At 46.0% G+C, this 27,322-nt stretch overlaps 1 protein-coding gene across 7 annotated transcripts in view; it reads left to right on the top strand.

Annotated features, from left to right (window-relative positions):
• The window catches only part of BIN1 (bridging integrator 1), a 107,297-nt gene that overhangs the window by 51,050 nt on the left and 28,925 nt on the right, over positions 1-27,322 (top strand). For 4 of the 7 annotated variants that reach the window (XM_026095615.2, XM_026095597.2, XM_026095578.2 and 1 more), the window contains exons 4-10: positions 209-303; positions 3,250-3,345; positions 8,650-8,757; positions 11,842-11,934; positions 17,165-17,250; positions 18,416-18,491; positions 20,372-20,454. In XM_026095615.2, the coding sequence (XP_025951400.1) occupies positions 209-303; positions 3,250-3,345; positions 8,650-8,757; positions 11,842-11,934; positions 17,165-17,250; positions 18,416-18,491; positions 20,372-20,454 (637 nt within the window). The remainder of the gene's footprint in view (positions 1-208; positions 304-3,249; positions 3,346-8,649; positions 8,758-11,841; positions 11,935-17,164; positions 17,251-18,415; positions 18,492-20,371; positions 20,455-27,322) is intronic. The other 3 variants (XM_026095624.2, XM_026095606.2, XM_026095587.2) reach the window with 1 other exon arrangement.

The following is a 27,322-nucleotide window of genomic DNA, read 5'->3' as shown; positions in this document are numbered from 1 at the left end:
ACAGTTGGATGTGACTACATTTTTGAGTTCCTTTCTCCCTCTGGTTACCATCCATCTCTGTGTCTTCATCAGGCATTCAGCAGAGAACAGCTTAGTGTTTGTTGTAACCCATTCAGCATCTCTGAGTCCCCATCCCTCAGGATGAGGGATAAAATGGGAGGAACACACTAATTCTCAGTTTCTAAGGCAGTCCCCTGTTCTTTCCTAGCCATGCATGAGGCCTCCAAGAAGCTGACGGAGTGTTTGCAGGAAGTTTATGAGCCGGATTGGCCTGGGAGAGATGACACGAATAAAATAGCAGAGGTAAGACTGTGTCTGGGATTTGGGTTCCCTAGGCTTGGCCTGTCAGAGGAAATGAGCTTTGGAAGCTCTGAGAGCTGAATTCCTTCAGACACCTGGCTTTGCAATGAGAATCCTTCCAAGCTTAGTGTGGGGAGGAGGGGAAAGCTGAAGGGAGGTGGCCTGTGTTTTCATTCATATTTGTGAAGGCAAAAATGGGACATACTGTCTTACAGATAGATGCTTGAATGCTACAGAGAGCCCTGTGCTTATGCCCACAAGCAGTTTTGTTGCCCCAACAGTGGCTGAACAGAGACAGCAGATGCCAAAAAAGGGTTAAGAGGGTCAACTGACTGTACGGCTTACACTGTGTGCAAAAGAAAGTGCTGTGATAAGTCTGTGGGGGTCATGGTCCTTGAAGGAGGAGATGGTTCTGGCCTTGGGCTCTGTTATAGTCATAGGCAGTACCCGCTAATCTTCCCTGATTAGCTTCTGAAATGGATTTTGTAGACCTTGTTCCATGGACTCTTCCCAAGCCTTGAGAGAAGATCTGTCTCATTAAACCATCCTGCACTGCTTCAAGCCTTGGTCTGTCTTTGACCCCTCCAGATCTCCGTTTTCCCTTCTCCTGTGTCCCTCACTTCCTAATTGCCATGGTATTCCTACAGCATTGCAAGCCTCAGATTCCTTCTTGTATAACATGTCAAGCAGCTCTTTTTATATGCTTTTCTTGCTCTTTCATCAGTACATCAACACTACGTGCCTTCAGTTTCCAGAGGAAAGCTGTGTTGCTCTTTTTGAGAGCCAGCTTGTGCCATTACAGAGCTGTTACTGGGAGGATGGCAGCATTAATGTATTGTTCATGTGTTGTCACTGCTAGCTGTGTTCTTCGTTTTGTCTTAAGGCAATCCCTTGACAACATGCAATGCTGGAGATGTTTTCCTAAATCCCTCTAGCTCTTCGATGCTACTCTCTTTGGAGACTGTTCTGTGGGAGAGATACTAGCCTGAGCCTCTGGCACCCATTGGCATGCAATGCTGCTAGAGGTCTGTGAGCAGATTATCAATGAGGACTTGGAGATTTTTTACATATGGAGCAGGGAAGAACTCAGGCCTGGTTCTGGCAGGCTGCAGAGTCCAAGGCTGCCTGTGAGCTGTGCATTGCCATTGATGAATACAGAAAGCATTTCAGGTGCATTTATTTACATAAAGGTATAAATCTAGAACTGTGTGTCTTGTATCAGCACTTTGTCCTTTGTCTGTGTTGGTGCAAGCTATGCCAACAGCAAGGCAGATCTGCAGGTCTCCTTCCTGTAAATGAGAGGAGACAGCCTGTACTGTGTAGACCCTCACTGAGCCCATGGCTATTAAAGATCAGCCTCTCTGTCCACATGAGGGAAACGAAGCAGGGAACCTAAATCTCTGCCCAAAGCATCACCAGAGCAGCCATTGTGTAGCTGCAACAACGTCCCTCTCACAGTAGCGCCAGCAGCTGCTATATATTTGTTGCCACCTTGTTTGGTTGAGCCATGTGTCACCCCAACCTGCTGTTCTCCTCATCCCTTGGTGAGATGATGCCTGTCCAAATTGCCCAGCTGCTTTCTGTGGAGCTTGGGGCACAGCCTGTCATTTGACAGCTTGGTTCCTCCTTGACATGTGTGTGCTGGTCCAGCTGGAGTCAGCGACCCTCAGATCCCTGGCTGAGCTGGTCTGCTGAGCAGCAGCTGTGGTAGTTCAGCTCCACGACTCCATCTGCCTTGAGGCTGCAGGATGGGGCCACAGCAGTTGTAGTGCTGGAGCAGTGGGGAAGAATTAGGGAGGGAGGCAAGAGGAAGATTATTTGCTCCCCGCAGTTTCCCCTGCTGAAAACCTTACTTGAAGTAATGTTTGCATTTTTACCCAGGATAATACTGACTTCAGATAAAGGAAACAAAACCTGAACATTTCCAGGTCAATTTTTGCATTAATGTGGAAACTTTTCATTAGGAAGTGTTGCTGCAGTGAATAATGGAGTTGTAATTCAGCTGGTTTGGCTTTGCATTTTCTGTTGGCCTTGTTTCCTCCTAAGCCACTGAAGTGCTTCCTGGGAGACTGTACCTTCAGAGAATTTGAGTCAGAGAGGTCAAAGGGACCATGAGGCCTGAGAACTGACTCAAGCTGCCATGAGGGTCTGCAGACGTTTCTCCAGCCCCACTTCATCTTTTAATGCCTTTGTTTATTTATGTTTCTCTCGGGGAAAAGTAGGCAGGAAAAGAGTGCTATACCTGCCAAAATAATTTTTTTACACGTAAAGTGGGCATTTTTCTGTAATATTTTAACCAAAATTATTTGTTCAAGCAGAAAAAAACAGAAGGGAGGGCCAATTTCCACCTAATGGAAGCTGTTGATGGAAACTTAGCACGGCTAAGATGAGATCAAGGGTAAATTGTGCTCAGGTTGGGGTGCGAGCCTGGAATGTGACCTCCACAGGGCTCTTGAGACAGGTCATGTGAGGGCTGAAGACTGCTAGCATAGCTTTCTCTCATTGTTCGTTATCCTTCAGAAAGGTATGTTGTAGTCAAAAGCAGAAAATGCTGCTTAGTGGTGTAAAGTATCCTGTTCTCGTGGCTGCTGGAGGGAGGGGGACTGAGAGAAGGAGGTAAAGCACACCTAACTTTAATCTTTCCTTGGGTTGCATGGATTTGGGCTAACACTGTAGGGGAAAAGAAAGGTTCTTGAAGGTTTATGAAGGGTATTGTATCTTTGTAGAGGCTGCCTGAATTAGCTGCATCAAGCCTTCTCTGTTTCTACATTTCTGGCGTGAGCTATGTTTTCAAGTCACTTCTCTGTTCCTTAGTTTTTCTAAACAAAAAACTATTTTTCAAGAGCCCTGGGGAACGGAAATTGTTGATTGTAGCATTCATTTAGACAAACAAATGCAAAGCTCTGTGTTGTTCTCACCATTGGTTAGCTCACTGCTTTTGTATTTCAGAACAATGATCTGCTCTGGACAGATTTCCATCAGAAGCTGGTGGATCAGGCGCTTCTGACCATGGATACATACCTTGGCCAATTCCCAGACATTAAAGTAAGATTCTCTTTATACCTTTTGATCTAGGGTGTTACAGCAGATGAGACTTCTTAAGAAGCCATTTCTGGCATCTTCATTTTCTTTAGAAGGGTGTGTGTGGCGGGAAACACACTGTGATGTAAGAGATGTGCCTGTGGATTAACACTGGTCTGGGCTGGGGAGGTCATAGAGGTGATTCTGTGGACTCGTTTCCTCTTTAGCAGCCAGAAGGTAAGGAGCGGTGAAGCGTGGTAGAGCGGGAACCTCATCTTGTGCTCTTGAGAACTGGTTGTTTGGAACTGCCCTGCCATCACAGATGACTGCAGCTCAGGGTTGCCTTTTCTTGCTGGGGGGAGGGTCCCTGGGGAGTCATCCCTGCTCTGCTAGTTGGAGCTCCCTCCGTAGTTCTCACAGATGCAGTGTGTTTGGAATGGCAGTGGCATATGCAGAAACTTTGACATCACAAAAGGAGCAAATAGAAAGGAGCAGAGCTTCTGCGATGCACTGAAGCATGTGAGCAATCTTTGTCTAAGCCTTTCCAAAGCCAAAGAGCTTTGCCATAAGCAACCTGTTTGACTCTGCCCTGGAGCAGAGGAGGAGTGCCCCTGCAGTGTCTCTGCTGGTAATAGACAGCTGAGAGGTGATAGGATCTGTTTCCTATGGACTCTTGCATGTGACCTCCTAGCTTAGATGCAGAGCCTGAATGTGTGGGCCGATTAAGACACAGTTAACAGAAAGCCAGGAGGCTTTCTGGGCCAAAGCTGACGAGCTCGCCACACCCAAGTTCTACAGAGTCACTGTGAGCAGGACCACAAGCGTCATGGAGGCAGCATGTATGCATGTTGTATGGGAACTTGCAGCGACTGCCTGTCGTACGTCACTTGCACTGATTCTTGTGATCATGCTTAGCCTTGGATACAAATGGTGGCTTTGCTGCTGCAAACTCTCCTTTTCCAGAAGCCAAAATCTTTGTAGCTCTGGGTCCTATGAATACATGATGTTCCCCTTTGGGTTTGAAAATGACAGAGTGAAGAAGCCAGGGGAAAGATGCTAAAGAGAAAACATTACTGCAAAACAAGAGGCTGCATATTGCCAGTTCTTTGTTGGCGAGGGGGACAATGCTAGATAGGATTTTTGGGGGAATTCCTATGTTCACCAACCTGGGTCTGAATGATGTCCTGTGAAGTTCCCTTCCCCCACTATCATCTCCTCTCCATTCATTTTGAGAAGGTTATACAGGAACTGTCTTTGCCATATGGAAGCACTAGTAATGATATCAGCATATGGGAAGTATCAGCTTGGCTTCTTCCATGTAAAAACAACCCTCTCCCCACCACATGTTTCTTAAAACGTTTGTCAACATTTGTTGCTTCAGGAGGAGCATGCTGTACCAATATGGGGCAGGTCACAGGCTTGTAAAAACCACTGCTGAAGAGCAGTGTCCTTGCCTTCTGGGGCTCCTTGTTATGGCCTCAATTTCCAGCCTCTTTTGTCCTTGGAAATATGAAATGGGGAAGAAGGAAGAGATATGCTGCCACTTTCCATTAAAGCATTTCCATTAATTTCCATTAAAGCCATGAGGCTTTAATGCTGGTCAGACCCTATAGTGTGATTCAATGTGCCTCAGTCAGCAGTGCGGTGGCTCTTGCACTGCTTCCATAGCAGAAGGTTTTGTTTCAAACTTCCTGCAGACTCTGACTTCTGCACTGGTTCTGTCCAAATCACATTTTACCAGCCTTTTTGGCTGTGCCTTAGGTCACCTCAGCATGCCACATTTCTTTGATGTTTAGCATCTCTGGGATTTCTTAATTCTGCTGGGATACTGCTGAGATTTTTGATTGGGATTTTCAAAGGAAGATGAGAGTGGGACCACCCAAATCTCACCAAAAAACTCAAGGGGTCAGGCACCAAACTAACAAAGATCCTTCCTGACTTCCGGATGAGATGCTAAGGTGTTTATTACTGATGTCACTTTTTCCTAATCTTCAGATTTTGCTCAGGAAGTGGAAGTTAAAGCAGTTTTGTGCAGAATTTAAGCTTTTCTTTAAAGAGAACGCTAGTCAGTTTTGGCTCCGTTCTTCAGACAAGCGAGATATTACCTTTCCTTTGGTACCTACAATAAGACGTGGATACGCTTCACTGATTTGGCCATTTCTTTAAAGTGAACTTTCAGTGGTATGAATTTAAAAGGGTCAATATGTTTTTTTCTGGAAAAGTCCTGTTCTGCTGGTTGCATCATTACTGTTACCCCAGAGCACTGAGAAGTGGCTCAGATCAAGGTTGGTGTCTTTGACTGTTAAAAACTATTATAAGAACTGTTGTTGCAAGTTCATGCAATTTTACAAAAGTATAGTCTGGTTTCACGTAAGGAAGTAGAGTTCTTCAGGGTGACATGCGAAAGAGAAGTCGTTTATAACTTACAGAATATTTTGGGTTGTTTTCAGTTGTTGTCGTGGTAATAGTTTTCTGGTTTGTGTCTTCCACAAAAGCAAATTTTCTGCTTTTCCTGGAATTCTGGCATTACTATGGTGATGAAAGCTGATTTATGGAGAGGAGGTGATTTTAATTTAGTAAAGGCCTAGCTTTTGTTAACAGCCCAATAATTCAAATGTGTGATCAGTTAGATCATGCGTGCATTACTTATTTGTTAAATACTAAAGTAAAAGTATTCTAAATCTTTCTTCACTTGAGGGGCTGGAAAAATTCCCTTGAATTTTCTGGACTCCCAACAGGACTTACAGCAGAGCTGTGAAGATATGATACAGGTATTCCTTTAGCAAAGAATTTTTGTAAGTTAAAAGGAATCATTTTTAAAAGTTCGGAGGGGAAAAAAGAGAACAAAATCTCTCCCCTTCTCCATCTCAGAAGGAAAGAAAAGGAAAACAAATAATGCTTTATGCCTTCTTTATAGTCCAGTATCTATAGCTTCCTGGAGTAACACTGTTGCATTCTCTAATATTTTTGAGGGAGTTTTTGATTGGGGTTGCAGAGTATGCAAGGAGCACAGTTGTCCAAAAGCTGTAGTGAGCCCAGAAAGGAGGAACCATAATCCCAGCTCTGAATAGGTGTGGAATTTGGGGAATATCTCTCTCTCAGTGACACTGGTGGTCTGTTTCTGCTAAGTTTAAAAACCAAATATCAATAAGGGGGAAAAAATTTTAAATGCAGACTCGAATTAAGATGGGAAGGGTGTTTACTCCTTGTTACAAAGGAGTAAACACATCTGTTGGAATTTGTTTTACCATCAAATGCTGATGGCGTAACCGCAGCTATCCTAGAGTAGGACAAGGAAGCTACCTTGCAGGCTTCCAGGGCTAGGCTAAATCCTGTTTCTGCCATCACAGGCAATTGTGTGATCAGTGGTTACTCCAGAAGGACTCTCAGTATCTCCATGCCTTGCAACGCTTCTGTGCACTCTAGAACAAATGTGAGGCCTGTAGTTAGAAGATCAAAGACCCCAAGAATGGGGCAGCAGTGGCTGAAGATATTGTTGAGAGGCTGGTGGCATGGTATCAAACCTTTCGTGGGGTGGCAGGGGACCCTAGAAGTGGCCATTTGCCACATCACAGAGGTGGGCAAAACCCCTCTAAACCCAAGCTCTCTCTGCCAGTCTGACCTGAGGGAAAAATTCCTTCCCTTAGATCCCAAATCTGACTATGCATTTCATGTGGAGTGTATGGAAGATGCATTAACTGGCACCTCAGAGATTTTAATGCTGCTGGAAGTCCCCTCCTTCATCCTGTCTCTGTGTCCAGCTGGCAGTCTCTCCCAGGATGGCAAACTGCCACAATGGTCCACCCACTGTCAGGAGCCTGGAGGAGAATCTGATGTCGGGGAGGTGTTTTCTAGTGACCTCAACTGAGGAATGGTTCAGCTTCGTTGTGATTCCTCTCTTGAAATGGAAGGCTTTGAAATCAGTTTGGATGTATATTTGGCTGAGCTTCTGCAGATCTGCTGTGACTCGCACAGAGCTGCACCGACATTTGCTGAAAGTACAGAGCAGTGTGTGTGGGGGATGTGTAAACTGGTCCCAGCTGGTCTGGCAGAAAGATCAGCCCTGAATGTGGTTTGCAACTCGTCTGCAACAGCCTAGAGATGAGACCACAAGTCCCTGCTGAGTGCAGTGGGGGGATTTTGGTTTTGCAAGTAGATTTCGGCGCTGATTCTTCCTCCTGCACTTTTGATTTCTCTTGGTGGTGTGACTAAATTAAAAACTCTCCTGGCTTTTTGCTGTGGCTTCCCACACAACTGCTGCAGTCCGTCTCCAGCCCGCTGATCACTGTCACTGGACCAGGCTCTCTCCGAGCTGCAGTGATGCTAGGGTTAGACTGGGAAGACCTGAGCTCCAACCTAGAAAGCCTGGGGTGTTTGTACAGAGAGTGCAGAGGCAAGAGGTGTGAGGTGTTTGGTTCTTAAAACAAGGCAGCTAAATGGTCCTGAGCCTCGCAGAGGTGAAACTCAAATGGGAGAGAAAGCCGGAGGCACCTCTGATTAACAGAGGTATCTCGGAGTAACAGGCCACAGGCCTGACTCTTCCTCTGCTCTGGATCCTCAGTCATGGACTTGTCTGGGCTTTTGCCCTGCATGCGAGTCTGATGCACAATTGACTCCCTCCTTGTGCATGTCACAGCTTTGCTGTATCTTGTATATCTGTGGTACAGTGCTACAACTTTTCCCTCACACTTCTCTTGCGTAATAGCTAGTTATAATGGACCACTGGCTGTGGCTGTGGTCACAACGCCTGGTATGCACTTGTAACTACACTTCCTGTGGCAGGGTCTGAAATGCTGGCCCCTAGGCATATCCTGAGCATGTGGAAGGGGCTTGGGCTGTGCTGGCAGCATGAGGAATGCCTTCTCATGTTGACCTTCAAAAGATTTTTGAGCTACCAGATGAACTTGGTCTGAGAGCTGGTTAGCTAGAGGCTGGCTGCAGCCCTCGGGAGGCTCTGAAAATGAGGCAGGTGCCCACAGAACCCGGGCACCTGGGGAGACTTAGTAAGCTGTAGTTTGGAAAGTGTTCATGTCATCCAGAGGTGGGGCCTGTTGTTTGTTATATCCCTTTGGCCTCCCTGACTGAGTCTCCTCTCCTCCTAAAGAGCTGACTCCAGAGTAGTTGCTGGCCGCAGGCAATTCCCAGGCCTACCTCTCTGGGCAGCCTGTGTGGAGTATCTGGCAGTGCAACCTAGTGTTTTCTGGTGTGGATAGAGCATGGGGTGCTTTAGAAGCTGGCTGAGTTAAGTGGAGAAGGGTTTTCATGAGAGGGTTTGTGGTCCTGACTGGTGAGGAAGATTGTCATGACTCTTTTCTCCATCTCTCTTAGTCTCGTATAGCAAAGCGAGGAAGGAAGCTTGTGGATTATGACAGCGCCAGACACCATTTTGAAGCCCTGCAAACTGCAAAGAAGAAGGATGAAACCAAAATTGCAAAGGTAAAGCAAGCAGAAGGGTATGCAGCCATTTTTTTCATTTTGAGAGGTCTGCTTTTGCCTACTGAGCAGGTTTAAAGAGCACCTGTACCTCTTCACTGGGTGTGTTTTGTTCAACAGTGTGCAACACCTCTCTGAGGTTTGGCTAGGTACTTCCTTCTCATCTTTTTAATCCTCCCGAAGGCAGGATGCACTCTGGTGTCTTAGTTCAGACCCACCATCATCAGTGAGTGTTGCTTGGTGTCCGAGGCCTAGGTGTGCGTTTCCTCAGTGGCTGCAGGACCAGTAACCTCTGGTGGAAAAGCACATGTGCCTCTGGGAGACAAAGCCTTGCAGTGCCACAGCAAAATTTGCTGGTTTGTCTGCTGCTCTGGGCTTTCTGTTTCCCTGTGTTAGGGCAGTGGTGAGTAAGCGTGTGAGTGTTGCAAGCCTGAGATTAGTGGTGGTTGCAAAGTCCTCTGATGTCCTAGGATGGAGACTCTTAGTGTGTGAGTTGCAAGTTCATCAGTACAAATGCACCCTGTGCACCCGTGAAGCCTGTGTTCTGTCTTCTGTTGGCCAGAATTACTGGAAACTGAGTATACCCAAAAGCAGGAAGATAGTTTTCTCTCGTCAGGGCATCTGCTCGTTTCGTTCGTGCCTTCTTCCTGCAATAACTTAATCTCTGTTAGACTAAGACTTTAGGCATAAAGGTTAAGACCTTTGATGTGCCTAAAGGCCTACGTGTTCAAGTTGGTATTGCCTCTTACATATGATGAAGCTTGTCAGGAAGGCAGCTGATGTCTGGAGCTTTAAAAGATTATAGATGTCTAAACAATAATTTAGGGTGATTTAGATGCCTTAAGTCCAAAACAATGGTCCTAAACTCACCTCACTGACTGTCTGGCTCCAGATTACCTGATCTCGCAGGCAGTAGCACTCTTTAATCTGGAAATTCCCTTGAATATTTAGTTCTTTCTTGTATACCTGCCAGGACATCCCTGTCTGAGCAGGTACCCTCTGTGTCTCAGCCCCTTCTGGAAGATGGCAAAATACCACCAACATCCTATGAACAGCTTGATTCAGAGTTAGCCCCAAAGCATGCCTAGCATAGAGGTGCAGGATTTTATTTTTAATAAAAATTAATTTTAATACTTTTATTTTCTGTTTTAAATATAGCTAGAGAAAGGTGAGGGTGCCAGTCTTGTTCTACAGGGATCTCATGGTTAGAATACTTGCCCAGAAAATGGGCTGTGGTGTATTCCCTCAGCCTGAGGGGATTCAAACCCACATGCCCTGCTCCACAGGACAGGTCTTGACACAACAGTCTGGAGGTGGGAAGACACCTTTCATTTGAGTGTGGACCATGGCACATCAGGATTCTTCAGGCCAGAGGAGAGCAGGAAAATAAGAGCCTCGAGTCTGTATCTTGTAACCAGGCTGAAAGAGGGGTTCTCATTCTTTCCTTTACAGTTATTTCTGGTGTGGGGAGATATGAGTGATAGTGGTGTTTCTCCTATATGGAAGATGTAAAGCCAATTCTCTCCCACAGGCAAACGGACTACATTTAATGCTCAATTGACAGTACTTTAAGCTGCTGGTCATCAGTCATCCGCTCATCAGTGCATGCACTATGATTAACTTTGACAAACAAAGGGAAGAAAGATTGATGGCTCAGGTGTCATTGCATCATTTGCAGAGCAAAGAAATTGCTCGTTCTGTATTCAAGGCATGAGGACCAGCCAGTTGTGTCTTCTGTTGAAAGCAATACTTCAGCCCATTCAGGGATAAAAGTAGAATTTCCCTGGGGCATGGTATTATTCTTGGTATGTGTCTGTGGGACCTTTGCCATGCTGGCAACACTCCTTGTAGGAATTCATCTACTCAAATTGATACCTGGTGATCTGCACCTCCCTTGTCCTTGCTGCACTTGCTGGTATTGACCAAAATGCTCACATAATTTCTTTTTTTTCTTTTTTTTTTTTTTTTTAATGAGGGGTGGTCTGTTTTTCTTTCGAACTGTGAAGAACAGTACAGTTTGAAGATTGAAGTGTTGTGATTTAAGAGACAGTGCTCTGTTACTGATTGAGCCTGTGCAAATACCTTTTAGTACTTGATGGGACTCTTTTTATTAGCGAAAATGGGCAGTGAATCAGATGTTTCCCCTCTCTGTGCTTTAGACCACAAGCTCACGCACAGGATAATCTATGACAAGTCGTGCTGTCCTGATCCTGTAAAATTGTGAGCAGTGAGAGTCCCTCAAAGTGATGTATGCTCATCTCAAACAGGCCGGTTTCATGGCCCAGCATCTCAATTTCATACTTGCAGTCACACAGCCCTGTGGGGTTGTGGGCAGGAGCAAGGGCGCAGAGTGCACTAGGCAAACGTACGAAGTTCACCTCTCCATTCCTTTGACTGTAATTTTGCTGATCTGACCTGTGAAGCAGGGATGTTTCAGTGTAAAGTATTTTGAAATGTGATGACAGGCCCCTAGGAAAGAGAAATCTTGTGTATAACACAGCATACAAATGGGAAGCAACTTGAATGACGTCTCATGACGTTACAGTAACACGAACAGCAATGTGAATACTTTTGGGAGCTATGTGATCTCTTTTTCTCCCCTCCCCTAATATGTGGACATTCTTCTCCCACCCAGGACTCCTGCCACATATCACTAAACTCGCAACCTGCCATTAAAATCAAATACTGTGAACTTTCAGCTGTTGCATGCAGATAATGAGTGTTTAATCCTGACCTCTCTTTAAGGAGCTCCCCCTTCACAGCCGTGACTCAGAGTGGGGTTATCTGTGTGCTAGGTCACTAACAACTCGTCTGTTGCTCTTTGCAGCTGGCCGGCTGGTCAACAGTATCCCAGCCCACACTGGAGCATTAATTACCGCTAAACTTGGCATGCTTCAAAGGATTCTTAACTGATCGGCACCAGGATGTTTGTGTTTTCTCTCGCCTTGGTGATATTGGTTTGACCCAGCCTGTAAATACTCTCTGTGATTTTTTAATTTTTTTTTAATCCTAAAAAATGTTTGTCTCTTTCTTGTTCTCTGTTTACTTTTTTCTCTTTTCACTCAAACATGCTCCCTCCCCTCTCAGCCTGTTTCGCTGCTTGAGAAAGCTGCGCCTCAGTGGTGTCAAGGGAAGCTACAAGCTCACCTCGTTGCACAAACTAATCTGCTCCGAAATCAGGTGACTGCTGATCTACCTGGCTCTAACCCTGCATGTGCTATTTTGGGCTCTGGATTGTACTATGCAACTAATCTCTAGGCAACGTTCACTCTAGTCCCCTCTGTTAAATTTGTCCTTGATACTCCTGAGCCATAGTGGACACATGGAAGTTGTTGACCAGTGAATGAATCTGTTCTGAAATGAATAGCCAGGGCTGTTGATTTCTAACCAGGTGTGTTCATACCAGACTATTGTTTTCTCCCCATAATATGAAATGAGGATGAAAAAAAGGCTGTAGAAGAACACTAAGGGAGAGGGGAGTGTACTGTAGTTCCTCCAGTTATTCCTTTTTCCTTTTTTCTTCTACATGAGAAGCATTCAGTTTTTATTGTTGCTGTTTAAAAAGAAAAGATGGAACATGGACAAATTGATTTCTGCTTTCTGCTGTTTGGTAAAACTGGAAGCAAAACATTGCTTCATAAGCAATTTTTGTGGCTGCTGAGTTTGGTTGCAAAACTTACCCAGGGTAAAATCCAGGTTTCCAAAATAGACATTGCCTGGCTCTTGTGGTCTAAAAGAGCCATTTCCAGAGATACAGAAGTTCAGTCTGCAGAGGAGAAGATGTGGGCTCAGACCAGAGAATTTGCACCTCACATAAGAGATTTGAGTGCTTCCAAGTTGACATTGTGGTTGCTTAATGTGGCAAGACTTGGCTAAATATTTCAGTTATAGCATCTTGAAGGAAAAAAGAGCTCAGAGAAACTGCACTAAGAATTTCAATCCTACTTGCATAGGAGGAGCATGACTTCCTAATGAAATCTTCCTTGGTATTTATCTTGGAGCCCCTTAAGGGATAACAGTGAACTGACCAAAAAAAGAAAAAAAGAGGATGGTGTAGTCGGTGAGGGGAAGAAAAAAACACTTTTAACAGATGAGGGATAGTAAATCATTACGCAGACTGGGAGAGAGCCAGTTACCTACTCACATGTTCCTGGTGAGCTCATCCGTTCTCATTCAAATGCTCATACTTTTTCAGATTCCTCATCAGTGAATGAATTGCAGTTTAGAAACACCTATTTGCTCTCACCTTATGAAGCACCTAATTTTTTCATGGCCAGTTTATGACTTCAGACAGAGAAAATACTAGATTGCCATATAAATAAAGCCTGGGAACAGAACAGCTGTTAGCAGTCCTGCTTAAGATACATTGCAAAGTGAGGAAATATGCATTCATCTTTGACTGAAGGGAAAAAGAAATCTGGCAGGCTTCTGGAGGCTTTTCCTGTACCTCAGAAATACTGGGAATAATCTGTTTGGCTGGTGGTATCTTTGGAGAAAGCAGGTTTGGGAAGTTTCTCAAGCCACAGCTAAATAAATCAGTTTGTGGGTGTCCTTCCTCTTCTCGAGCTGGCTGGAATGATTGGGAGCAACTCTGTCCTCCACAGATTACCCAGAGAAACAGTACGTATCCTCCTTTACACTGCCATCTTAGATGGGCTACTGTGAGTTAATAATTTGACTGTACTGGGTGACTTTGCCCTCAAGTGGGTGACAAGGATTTATGTAATCCTTTCATTGCCTTGTTGCAGGGGTATCAACCTCCTGCTCAGTAATGTCAATATTTTCAGTCACCTCAGATTTTTTTCCAATCAATTTAAGTTCTCTTTAAAGTATTTCCTCTTTAATTCTTGAATTACGTAACAGTATTGTGCACCTCCACTTCGTGTTTCTAATTGTGTGGGCTTTTCACTCTTTTTTTACTTGTTTTGATTGGGACTAACCTAAAAGTCTCAAGAAGGAAAAAGAATAGTTTGTATTCTGAACCTGTAAGTTTTCCAGGTTTTCTCCACAACACAAGCAGACAGAGGTTTTTGTATTCACATGATTCCAAGACTGGAGGTGCTAATGACAACCCTAAATCTCATTAAACTCAAGATAGAAATGGGAGAATTGATGACACTGTATTTATCTAAGAGCTTCAGAATGTTAAAGCTAACAAAAAAAATCCATCTCCTTGCCAACAGCCATGTTGCTGTCTCTTCTTGTCTGATAAATCTCTTTACTGTACAGCCTTCAAGCAAAAATGGGGTCAGCAAGATCTGTTATTTCTACTGTAAAGCCAAGTGCCTCCCTCCAGGATTCAAACCACTAGCTTCTTAGGCCTTTAGCAGATACTAACAACAACAAAAACAAATTAGGTGTTTTGGCTCCGAGTAGGCTCCCAATAATGAATTTTGGTGACTCTGCTTTTTGGAACAGAGAAGGAAAGGGCTTAGACCAGCAAATTCTTGCGTTTTTCCTAATCTCCACTGAAATTCTGACTTCAGATTTAAAAGCGATACCCTTGGTGTTGTAGCAAAAGCAGAACAATGTCTCTGTCTATCTGTAGCAGAAAGCCTACGAGCACAGCCCTGGGCCTTGCTGCCCTCCCAGGGAGAGGCAGTTCAGGCTGGGACTGATGGGGACCTGGGCCTCGAATGGGGTTGTTTCCCAGCTGTCCTCCTTACCCCTGCTTCATGGATGTCTTAAACTATTTACTGAGCAACGCACAGCTTTACAGCATGGTGTCTTAAGAGAAATGGTCACCAATTTACCCAAAAGCACCAGGCTTGGTATTGCAGGACATTCATGAGAACTGAGATGTCCTGTGGTAGAAAACAATCTCACCATCCCAGCTGAACAGGCTCTGCTTGATGCTCAGTGCCTTGGCTAAGGTGCTGGTTAGGAGAATGTTTGTGGTGTTCAGCCCTTGCTCAGACCTGCCCGCTTTCAGGCAGAGAGAGAAAAGTAAGAGTTTTCTGAGGTTACGTTTCAGGGACCTGGGCCTTACCTCTTCTGCCTTCTCCATCAGGATAACAAAGATAAAAGTGCGAAGGTGTTCAGATACTATAGCAATGGTCTCTGTCCCTGAAACTGTACCTCTCCTCTTCTCCCCACAAGTCAGAGCTGGCTTTTCCTCTAGCAGGGCTCGTGACTAAGTTGATGTCTGTCTCCAACTCTGGCTGGAAGCAGTCTGTGCTATCCCATATGTCAGGACCACTGCATCTAAGCAAAATAATTTCAGTCGTAAGATTCCTGGGCTGGCAAAGGAGTAAAGAATTAATTCAGTGCTGCAAGTGAGAACGGTGCTGGCTGACCACAGGCACTTGATAGATTGCTGATCTCTACCGCTTTACTAGAGTGAACGTTGCCTGTGGCTGGTTTTGCTTTTGCCTGGGGATGTCACGATATTCACACGTTGCTTTCTAGGTTCTTTGACCTTCTGAACAGGTAAACAAGAGAGGGAAGGACTGTTTTTAAAATCTGATGTATCTGAAAAAATAACAGCATTTAATGATGTCTCATCTCCCAGCTATCCTATATCTTGGGCTGATTCCCAGCCTAGTGTGGAAATCAGAATAAGATAAAGCGAAGGTTGGACTGGGATTTTTTTCTCCCTTTAAAATGGTTGCATTAGAAACATTCATGGAGACAGTTTAAGGCAGAATTAGTCTTTGTGATCATCCTCGCTGACTCAGCATAAACTACTTATCCTGTTAAAAGGGATTTTTGTTTGTTTCGTGCAAACCTTCTGTAAATGTTGTGGGGATTTTTGGGTTTGTTTTGTTTTTTTTGTTTTTTTTTTTCAGTGAATATAGCAGCTAAATACAGGGGTTTTTGGGTGGAATCATCCCGATCCATTCTTCCCCTGCCTGTTTCTCACTGGGTCAGCTTAATTTTTGGATACCTGCAAGTTGTGGTGTCTTTTTCTGGGGGCATCACAGTCTCCTCTGATCTTGAGCTCAAAGTCTTAGTTCTGCCTTTAATGGTGATGGGTGACCCTCTGAAAGGTGGAGCTAGTTAGAAGGTAGGAGCTTCTGTTCCTTCTTTGTAAAAGTCAGGAGAGAGATGGAGAGTGTAAGGATCCTACGCAACAGTGTGAGGAACAGGACTCTAAATTGCACAGTATATTTTAAATCCTTTCTGCCATCAATCCTGTCTTTGTATATACCTTTCATTGAACAGTACTAAATGCATTTCTTTAATGAGGCTGGCATAAAGAAGATAAAATCTCATTTTGTAGAAGGGGCAAGAAGCTAAGTTTCCTGTGAGTGCAGGCATGCAGAGAGATCTGGTTTCCCCTGAGAGCGTAGTGGCTTGCTGGCTCTTTGAAGAGTCCTGTGGCATTGTGATACTCCTGCTGTTGTCGCATGTATGAGTAGGTGCTTGCGCTGACCTTCCCGTTCAGATGAGTTGCTGAGTTGCTCCCATGGGGATTTGCTGCATCCCACTGTACTGGGATGTGGGAGAATGCTGTGCTGTTGCAAATTGGTAAATGGAAACATTTTATTTAGAAAGCTCTGGATTTTAAGCCAGGACATTCAAAAGAGGAAGAGGCCATCCAGGACAAATGCGGGAAGGGGAACATGCTTGTTGCTGATGCTTGCTGTCAGCAATAGAAACCAGGATCATCCTTTGTGTCTGAAGTGTGTCAGAATTCATGCATCAGTGTGGGAGTCAGTGAATCAAATTTAAACTCTTGTTTGGGGAAAAAGAGGTCCTGTATGAGGCATATTTCCTCTCTGTATTAGTAGCCTACAGCCAACCAGGGATTGCTCTTACATTAGGTCCTTATCAATGTCTCTGGAGAGCATGCTAGGCTGCTGAAACGAATTTTTGCTGCTCAAGCACTCCAGCCTGGCCTCTTGTAGGGACAACTCATGCTTTCCACACCCTTCCTTGCTTTTACACTCCTTTGTAGGAGAACTGTATGAGCCACGGATACAGACCTGCTCCCTTTCTCAGAAAAGAGGGTGCTTTGGCATGACTTTACCTGAGCAGAGCAAGTCCCCACAAGGGAGAACTCTTCAGTGCCATTTGGGATGGGTTTTACCTCTTTTGAGACCTTAGCAAGGGGCCACTATATCTTCATCTTTACCCAAACTGGAGCCTGAGGTGGGTGACTAGCCCCATTCAGTCTTTGGAGTCAGGGGAACTTACAGTGCACAGGAGAATGGATGTCTGAATTTCCTTCTGAGTAGCCAAATGGGGAAATCCATTTAGAGAAACCTTGAGGGTAACACATGCAAGCTGGAAGGGTATCAGGTCACTTGTGGTGTAACCCTGGTTCTTGGGAGACTCATCTGAGATTGGGATTACCCCATGCCTGAATTTTGCCTGGTCCCTCAAGGAAGTGAAATGAGTCACAGTTGCCTCAGCCATGCAGGGTACTTGTCTGTGCTGGAACTGACACACTCCCATGTCTGTTAAGGCTGAAGAAGAGTTAGTAAAGGCTCAGAAGGTGTTTGAAGAGATGAATGTTGATCTCCAGGAGGAGCTGCCTTCGCTGTGGAATAGGTAAGTGCCAGAGGTTTGCCCAGAGGCTGGTTTGAATGAGGTGAAGTCCTAAATTCTTGTGTCACTGTACTCCTTTCCTTGGGCTGGGTTTCTGCTCTTGTTTTCTGGATCATCTCAGAGCCTGTCCTGAGCTTCCCCCAAGTCAGGTTGACCCTGGGTTTTCTGATTTTGTAACTCATAGTTTTACTATAAGCAGAAACTGTGTTTCTGTTCTTGGTCTGATTACTTCCTTTGTACCTCAGTCTTCCCAGAAACTCTACCAACTCTGCTGGGCATTGGCCCAGCTTCTACTGTAGACAGCAGATCAGAGAGCAGACAGGTAGGATGGCTTGAAAGCCAAGTGCTGATTTCTGCCCTTGCTCCCTTTTTGGGGGGAGCAACCTGGGTTATGATTCTTTGCACAAAAAAGGCCAGTGTGTAGGCCTGGCTGAGGATGTTACTGTAGGAGTTGGGAGGGATGCGGGCACCTGGGCGGTTACATGTGCAGAATGGTGATGCTGCCTGCCTTGGAGAGAGCCTCCCTCCTGCCATGGCTCCTCCAGTTGGGTACTGCTCTCTCTCTGTTGACAGCTGGCAGACTGGCTAGAGGAAGGAGGGAGGCAGGCAGGCAGCTGCTGGGTTTTTAAGGATGCCACAGCTAGTTCTGGTTATCCAGCTAACCATTTTGCTTTCCTGTTACTCTCTGTGCCCATCCTATGCTCTCTCACTCTTCCCTTGAAGCAAACAGTTCACGCTTATGTGCTTTTCCTTGGTGCTGAGGAGTGAATTAATTTCTGCCCTCCTTGCCGCCCAAATTTCTCCTGGGTCTCCCCACCTCCCGTCTGCATCACAGCTTCCATCCTTTTCCTTTCCATCACACCACCGCTGTCTGCATCTTTTTTTTTTCTTTTGTTTTCTTTGCACCTCCCTTTTCCCTTTGCCAGCAGAAATTCAGATTCTGCCATACCTGCCCTCACCTAGGAACTGTTTGTCCCAAATCTGGCCTTTGCTGCATCACCCCCTCCACCCTTCTCTGCCACCCTTCCATTCCAGCATGTACCAGACCTGACAGAGTTGAGTTCAAATGGCAATGGTGGGTGGGAGGTAACAGAAGAGGCAGAATTGAAAGCTCTTGGGAGAGCACTGTGTTCATTACATTTTTTTTTCTTGTGTTTTCACTTGGCAGTCGTGTTGGTTTCTACGTCAACACATTCCAGAGTATAGCGGGCCTAGAAGAGAACTTCCATAAAGAAATGAGCAAGGTACAGCAGCTGCCCATCCTGCTAGCCCTCACTGTTAATAAAAACTGATCACCAAAGTAACCAATACGGCTAGAGAAAACAGCATTTTCCCCACATCAGAGCAAAATGTAGGAGCAAAGTTGTCTGAGATGGTAGTGTAAAGGAATGGAGTACAGGGAACAGACCATGCTGCACTACGGAGTTTGTGTCACCTGGCAGGGCTTATTTGGATACAGGACCTTGTAGATTCATGGGGGGAGAAGTCAGTTCAGGCCTGTCTTGATGCGTGACATCTATTTGCTAGCTTTGCCTGTCAGTAGGTTGCTATGAACCCTTATCTAGCTCTGGGGGACAAAAACAGGGAACAAATTTGCCAGTCTACAACTGATAGATTGAGATGGGCCTTGCTTTGACCCCCATGAAGGCACTTGCCAGTAGTAACTTGCTGCTTTGGCTTCTTTCCTATCCTGTGACCCAAAAGAAAGTCTTAAGTGCTTGATATGGCCTTTACATGGGCTACCAGTTGGCCATGGATTGGAAATCACAGCAGTAAGCAGTGTTTTATTCTGGTAGCAGGCTGGATTCTGGTGCTGAATGCCAGCACCTAACAGAGATCTCAGCACTAGTCTATGGGAAATTCCCACATTAAAGCTTTAATTTACAAGTGTGTTTTTGTCATCATTTTGCTTAAAAGTCAGAGAAGTGTGAGTCCCTTAGGTCTGTACACTGCCCCTAAGAATTACATGCCCCACATACACGGTGCACTAATCTTGATGGGCAACTGGGAACCAAGCTGGAAAACTCCTGCATTCCCCGCCCCTGGCAACAAAACAGCTGTTAAGCAAAGAGCAACATTATAGTCATTTAATTCCCAGCAGTCAGGGGCCTGCTGCCTTGGTATAATGTATCAATTTTGAGCCTTGCTGACATTTCATGGGGACCTTTCCAATTAATAGCTTGCTCTTCTCCACTGAGGGACAGACTGATAAAAGGGCAGGGAGGATTATTGTAATTATCAGTTTATTGCTGTTAACTTACATTTACCAAAAAATAAAGGTGTCTGTTAGAGAAGAATTCTCTGCTTGTGTGCATCTTGGATTTCTGTTTCTCATTTTGTATAAGAGCAGGGCTTTTGCTTTGTTCTGTAAGAACCATCTGTTTCTTATTACTGCTGCAGCATCCAGTTAACTGCTGGTGTTGCCGGCAGGATGCCTCTGACAGTGACTGCATTGGATCCCTCCTCCTACTAATGATAAATCTGGCATCTCATCTTGTTGGTGACATGGCTGTTTCAGAATAGGAGTATCTGGAGTGGATGTTCCAACCTTCGGTGCCAGGGAGAGTTTAACCCCTAATCTAGCATTTCTGCAAAGAGATCCAGGTTCTGCCCATACCTAGATAGACCAGGCAGCCCATGAAGTCAAGGCTCGATGACTGAAACTACAGCTGCCTTTAATTCCACAGTCCAAATGGCCATATCCCAGCTTTACAAGCAGGTCTGAGGAGCAGCTTTGGCTGCGAATCCAGAGTCAGGCTTCAATTCCAGCATGTAGACCATCAGGAAAATTCTTTGCCTGCTTTGCAATGGTACCTGGTGGGGGCAGGTGATAGAGAATCAAAGAGGATGGTTCGTAAGTGAGACAGAGCGTTCCCAGGAGATGTCAGCAACTCTTCAACTATTTGAGTACAGCAGTGTGTGTTCCCCGCCCCACCCACCCCCACCCCCACCAAAGGAAGAGTGGGAACAGATGGGGGCTATCTTCTCTTGGGATAGTTGACTGTGTACACATGCTTGGGTGCAAGTCTGTGCTTGGCCAGCCTGTGCTGGCCAGCCCAGGCTTTCTTGTGGCACTCGAAGCTCTTTTCTCAATCTTTTTCTCTCTTGTTTTTGCATTTTGCAGTTGAACCAAAACCTCCATGATGTCCTGCTGGGTCTAGACAAGCAGTACTCAGGCAATGCCTTCCCTGTTAAAGCACAGCCCAGGTCAGTAACTGTGGGAGCAGTATCTTTCCTTGGCAGGGGAGGAGGGGCAGGCTGAGGCTGTGGTACAGGGAAGTCTCTTCTAGTTGCATTGAAACCACCATGTTGTTGTTTGGGAAGCAATTTGATTGCCTGCATGTAGTCAGCCAGTGCCCTTCTGAGATTCCGGAAGACATGTCCAAGGTTGCACCTGGGGCTGGCAGAGACAACACAAGATGACTTCCCTTTCTGTAATAGCAGCTGGAGGCCTAAACTTTCACTGCATACTGATGTTTAGGCAACTAACTCCTGCCCCTGCTGTTTTTAAAGCTGAATTCCATGCACCAACACTGTAATACTGAGCAGCCCTTCTTCCTTGGTCTAGTTGCCCTGCACTCTCACCCCATTCTTTCCTCTAAAGCTTCCCCCACAAACCCGCAACTTGCGATCTCTAGAGAGTCAAAACAATCCTGTTTACTTCCCCAGCCTCCTATTTTGCCCTCCAAACTTGGAGCCTCCTGTTTGCCAAAGTCTTATGCCTCCTGTGTATTGAAATGGGATGTGTTGCTTCCACGTGTGTTGTGCAGCCTCACTAGTATGAGGCCTTCTAATCTGAGAATGCCTCCGATCTGCCTGCGTGCAAGGAATGAGTGTCCTCCAGGCCTTTAGTTTTCTTTCCTTGGTTAGGTCCCATCCTTTTTGGTTAACTGCAGATCTGCACATTCTCTCTCACTGAGAGGGGAGGGAGAGGTCAGGCACTGGATGAGGTGGCGTCTGGCTCCTGTCCAAATGCGTGAGTGATGAAACAATGCAGGGCTCTGGCTTCCAGCTGCTGCTAATCCCACGTGCCGGGTGAGCAGGAATGCAGCCCGTGTCCTCAATTGGTATACTGATGGAGGGGGAGGTGAAGTCAGCATGAAGTAAGGACAAGCTGCAGTTCCAGCGTATGGATTTGGAGAGGCTGGATCAGCTGTTGAGAGCTCTGTGCTCCCTTGTCTTACCTGCCTGTTTAACCCCCTGTTACAGTCATGCATAGACGACTTGCGTGTCTTGTTCCAGTGTGGCTAACTTTAAAAGAGGACGCTCAAGTGAAATTTGGCCCATGAATTTTGGATTGCTAACATCAGATCTCCAAGATGCTAGTAGAAAGGCTTCTTGTGAAAATAATACCCTCTTCCAAAGTTAGCACAAGGTGCCTGTTAGTCATCACAGCCCAAAGACTGAAGACTTGCGAGGGGGCTGCCGGTGCATAGCCTTTTACTGCTGTGTGCCTTGCTGTTTCTGATAGCAGCATCCACCAGAAAAGGATGAGGTAACAGGAAGGGTGAAGGTTGTAGCCTTTGCTTTGTCCAGCTGCTTCCTCCTCCTTCCTTCCTCAAGGAAGTGATTGCAGGCTGTAGTGACAGCTTGGCCAAGACATGTTTATTATTGTTGTGGCCTGAAAGAGCTTCCAAGAAAATAAATTACCTGTTGTCATGATTCCTGCCCACACAAACTGCAAGCTTCACCTGGGGATATAATAGGTGACTTAGCTGCACCTCTGCTCTCTTTGGCTGCCTGGGAGGCCACAGGGCCGTAAAAACAAAACTGAGCACGCAGAAGAGCCTGCGCAGGTAGCAATTCAGCTGCTGCTGCTTCATCACTTCCTTCCCTGCTCAGGCGTCAGCTGAGATGCCAGACTTGCCCTAAAGCAGCTGTGCTGCCCTGAACGCAGTGGAGCAGAGGGTTGTAGGAGGATGCATCAGACGTTTGCTAGGACAGTAGATGTTTTAGACTGACCAGGAAATGTAGTGAGGTACTTCTGTCATCCACCACATCTGCGTGCCCCCTGTCCCCCTGCCCCCATCGTGGTGATGTTTTAAGGCTGTAGGGCTGGAGCAGCACCATGCAGGAGGAAATACCCGTTACCGTTCTGATTGCCCATTGTGGCATGCATTAAGAGCAGATGCTTCCCTAACCCTTCCCTACTGGGAAGGGGATTGGGGATGGATACAATAGCAGGAAATGAATTAAGAGGTGTGAGAAGAGAGGCATTTACCTTTTACATGACCACAGCATCCATGTGAGCGCCTACAGAAACCTTACTGTGGCTGACAAAATCAGCCTGGCTACATAGCACAAGTAGCACAGACTAGCTGATGTGTTTCTAGGGACCTCAGACATATATCTGAGATACGTTTTTGAAAGTCTTTGACCATTCAGGGCTGTCAGATTTCTGGAAGACCTAGGAGATCTGTACATTATCATAATATGATCAGACAAAATGAAAAAGACATATTAGGAAAACTCTTGTTTTGGTTCCATGTTCAGGACTCTGTGCACCAGCAGCATAAATGAAGGAGACTTGTTTCCTATATGCTAGTTAAATACAGGGGAGAGCAGAGAACTGATTATCTGTGAAAAAGGGCATTTCCAGTTCCCTGCTGGTCCACCCAGCTACCATTTTCAGCTTGTCCATATGTATCCTGGCCCCATGTTCCAAAGAGCGGGGAAAGCTCTTTAGTTTGTTCATATACATGCAAATCTTTGACAGGCACAAAGAACTTTCTTCCACCCTCTCTCCAAACCAGGACAAAGGTGTCTAGGAACTGCAAGGAAGTGTGTGTGTGTGTGTGTGTGTGTGTGTGTGCGTGTGCATGTGTGCACACATGTATGTGAGAGAAGAGCTTGTCATCTTGATAACAGGGAGTTTCGTGGCACGAAGTGAATTGGTGCTTGGAAGCTTAACTTTTCCTCCCTGGTTTGACTGTGCCATCCTGTAATGGAAATGATTTGCGTGCCATCTTCAACAGAAAGAAAACTAAACTGTTCGCCAGGCTGAGGAAAAAGATGAGCAGGTACCGGTACGAAGAGCAGCATTTCGATACGTGTTTGATTTGGTTTCTAAAACTGGAGGGGCTGTTGCAGGATTCTAACAGCCTGGCACATGTTAACTCTGCGATGGGAGAGGGGTCTGTTGCATGATACAATGTGTTCATGGCCTGCTGGGTCTGCTGAGATCTCTCTGTATCTGGATAATCCCATTAACTGCTTGTGTGCCTGGTTCAAGTCCTTGCTCCCTTTCCTGTCCAAGAAGGCAGTCTGAAAGCATGGGCATTGTGTCTGTCCTGCTGTTTCTGTGTGACTAAAAGTGTGGTAGTGTTTTTAACATGGGAATTAGGGGCAGCTTTGGTTATTAACAAGATCTTGTTTTACCTAGTGGGGCCTGCCCGCTTGAACAAGTCTGAAATGTTTCATTCTCATTCCCTGCCTGGCCAGGGAGGAGCAGTGGGCAGGTCAGTCTTACTGAAAAGGTCCTGTCCTAGCTACCTGTTGTACTAGGGGAATTATGAGCTGGGGGAAGGACACTTACAGCTTTGCTCCTTACTTGCTCTGTTCTTGGGGATCTTTGCTGCTTATTTGCTCCATTCTTGGGGATCCTCACAGTCTTGCTCTATCCATTTAAAAATTATGTAGAGCCAAAGGAAAGGGAAAGCCTTTTGTCTTGTGTAAAGTGAAGTATCAGAAACTTGCCTTTCAAGACAGTGATCGCATTGAATTACTTGGATAGCTCTAATGCCTAGAGTTACAATAGTCAAGGCCAAGGACTCCAAGTACATGCTCTGTAGCAAAGTGGGAATTGCTGCATAATGGTATAGAAACTTCCCCTGTCTCCTGGTTTCCTTCATCTTGGTGTTGATATTCCTTCAGTGAGGTCCTCACAGGAAGAAAAAAGTCGTTACAATTCTCAAGGTGATGTCCTGCCTGGCAATGAAAACAAGCGCTGGCGAACTGGAATCCTTGCTTTCTGATCCCAGCTTCCCACTGACTGGTGCAAGTCCCGCAACCCTTCTTTTTGTCTCTACTGTGCATCCTCTTTAGAATGGGGTGTTGAAGGGAGGGGAATGATAATTTTACAGGGAAGCTGTTAGGCAAAACTTGATTATATCCTAAAATAGAAAGTGATGAATGAATGTCATGTTTTGTTAACACTCTGAAGTTTTCTACTATACGAAAACAACTATTCACACAGATACCTCTCTGGATGTCTGTCTCTAAACTTGGTCAGACCAGACCAGGCACAGAGGTGTTGCATTTCCAGTCATTATTGCTAGCCCAGGTAGAGGCTACAGCAGAGGGAGAGCTAGTGAATCCTATCTGCATGAGCTCTAACCACAACTTCCTCTCAGTTCACCCAGAGAAAGTCCGACTGGCCCAGCAGTTAAGGTATCTGACCTGTGCTGTGCTGGGATCCCTGCTGGCAGAGCAGCTGCTGGGGTGACAGGGAAATGTGCAGCTCCTGACACAAGGAAGGAAGGTGCTAGGACTTAGTCACTGTTTGATCTGCAGCATGAATGTACGTTTGTGCCACTGTACATGTGGGTGTGTAGGTGCTATTTTATTATTTATAAATAAATAAATATTCAGTGCTCAGTCCACTTTGGTGCTAAAAAAATAAATTACTTCTGGCTAAAAGGCCCTGTCTGAGCGTCTAGATGAGGTGCCAATCCCCCCCCCCCCCCCTTCTTCTCCTTTTTAGCTTGGCAGGAGGTGACTAGTCTGTTTTACCTTGCTGGAAAGTAGGTTCCATCCTCTAAAGCAGGATTGTTACAAGCACATGGGAACCCCTCCTGCAGATGTTAGTCTGATCTTCCAGAACGGATGAAGCAGGCCAGGAAGGGGTCTGGAAACTCAGCACTAAAAGAGACTGTGGGATTTGGGCTTTTCCTTCAACTGCAGTAACTAGCTGCATTAGACCCTGTTCTTAGCTCTTGATTTGTAGAAGAAAGGTGACGCCTTTCTCCCTTCCCTGCCTGATATTCCTGGATTTGGCAGTGCTTGCCAGTCACTCAGGGGAAGGGAAAAAAGAGGGCAGTTATCTTGTTTTGGCTTTCCTTTTACTCATATTTGGTCTGTGAGGGGACAGTCATACACTTCTGCTTTCCCTGTGTGTCCCGGAGGAGGCAATCAGTTTGGAGACAGTTTTGCACTGTGCGGGGCAGTGTGTGCTCCCCTGGGAACTGTGAAGCCCACAGGATCCTAGTGACGGGCTCAGCTGGTGCTGGTCTGACTGGCTAAATGTGTGCAAAGCAACAAGTGCAGGGACGGAGGTGCCATTCTGGGGGCTGCAAAAGGCTCAGTCAAAATTAGCACTGGCATTTTCCTGGGGCGAGATCAGTCAACACATCAAACAAGCTGTAAATAGCAGTGACTTAATGAGGGCTTTAGTGTGGGGCCCTCTCAGCCCTTGTAGAATGAGTGAAAGAAACTGGGCTGCCTCTCATGTGGGAGCCTTTCACCATTATACCTCCAAGTAAAGTTGCTGCCAAGCACCAGAAAGAAGTCACCTAAAAGCTGTTTTTATGGAAATGAGTGTGAACTCCTCTCACCTGAGAAAATGATAGGTGGAGGTCTACTTTTGTGTTGATTGGTTAGCCTGACCACTTGATAGCTAATCCTCCCAGTGTTGTTTGGGCATTTGAGAAGTCCTGGCAAGCCAGCTGTAGGTCACCGTGTCCCCCATCTCTCCCAAAGTGCTTTCTGTTCTAGGGAGAGTGGTGTGTATTTTTTTTTTCCTGGTTCCAGCACCAAGGGACTCCCCCCCCCCCGCCATGTCTGTCCAAGCAAAATAGTTGGAACATCTTCCTCATCCCGTTCTGTTTTTTTCCTAGGTTAATGCCTTGGCTTTTCCCACATTTGAATCCTTGCACAATGCACTTGCCCCTACCTTGAGAAACCTCCCTGCCCTGATCATTTTTCTGTCATAGGCAATCCCAGATGATCTATCTCCATCCTTTGCATCCTTTTGTAGCAACCCTCAGCAGGGCAGGGTTCTGCTGTGGGGTCCACTCTGAGAATCCCAAAGGTGGTGCAGTGGGATTCAGACCTGCCTTCTATGAGCCTAGGCTCGGCAAGTTCATTGCATCAGCCTCAGACAATGCTGTAATGATGTTGTCATGGGAATGGTAGCAAGATATGCTTCTCCTGAAATCATTTCTGGGCTTGTGTACTGCAAATGAGTTGTTTGGAGCCTGCTATTTCATGATGACTCTGATTTAGAGCAGGATTTCCCTACCTTAACCCTCTGACCATCACTACTTTTAATCTGTAGCACAACCTTGGCATTGTCCCAGAACCCTTAACACAACCGATCGTGTTGAAGTGATTTCTGGGATCTCTGAGGAAGGGACCTCACAGGCATATCCAGTCGCACTGAAGAGCTACGGGGGTTGGCATTCAAGTTCGTCACTCCCCTTCCCTTTTCCCCTCCTTCATTGCCCCTTCTCTCCTCGGCCTATATGTCCCCTGGATGAGAACTGCTGCCATAGAATGTCATTGGGTTTGCTGCATTGTGTCGGTGTGCTGCTGGCATCAGCATCATCAGAAACATCTGACCTGCATGCGGACATGAGAGCAAGTGCTTTGTGGGGGAATCTGTGTGGTGTGTGTATATGGGGGGGAAATGGGTAAGAAGTGAATGAAGAGGGCACGGGGGAGCTTGAAGGCTGCAGTGCCAAGCAGGAGAAGACGCTTGCTTGGAAGGGGAGGTTTGTTGAATTGCCTTGCTGTCCCTTTCTCCTTTTGCTGCTCCCTACTCACGAGTGTTTAGGAATGAGGCCTTCATGCATGTTAGCCAATGACTGCCAGACCTCAGGCATCCTAGTATGGGTGGATGTACATCTTGGGAGCTCTGAGCTCTCTTGAGGCAGGGTGAAGAGGTAATCTTCTTGGCATCTTCTCACAGTCAGGTCTACAGTGCTCCAGTCTGGCTCCATGCCAGAATTTTTTGTCTCAAGTTGTAGAAAGATTCCGTTCCTTTCAGCCTTATCCCAAGGCCTTTAACCTTGCAAGAGCTGCAGCTTCATCTCTATGAGTGGAGGCAAACATCACTCCTGGTAGTTGAGGCTGCCCA

Source organism: Dromaius novaehollandiae, chromosome 7, assembly GCF_036370855.1.
Source record: "Dromaius novaehollandiae isolate bDroNov1 chromosome 7, bDroNov1.hap1, whole genome shotgun sequence".
NCBI classification, from domain to species: Eukaryota; Metazoa; Chordata; class Aves; order Casuariiformes; family Dromaiidae; genus Dromaius; species Dromaius novaehollandiae.
This window is presented reverse-complemented; position numbering and strand designations above follow the sequence as displayed.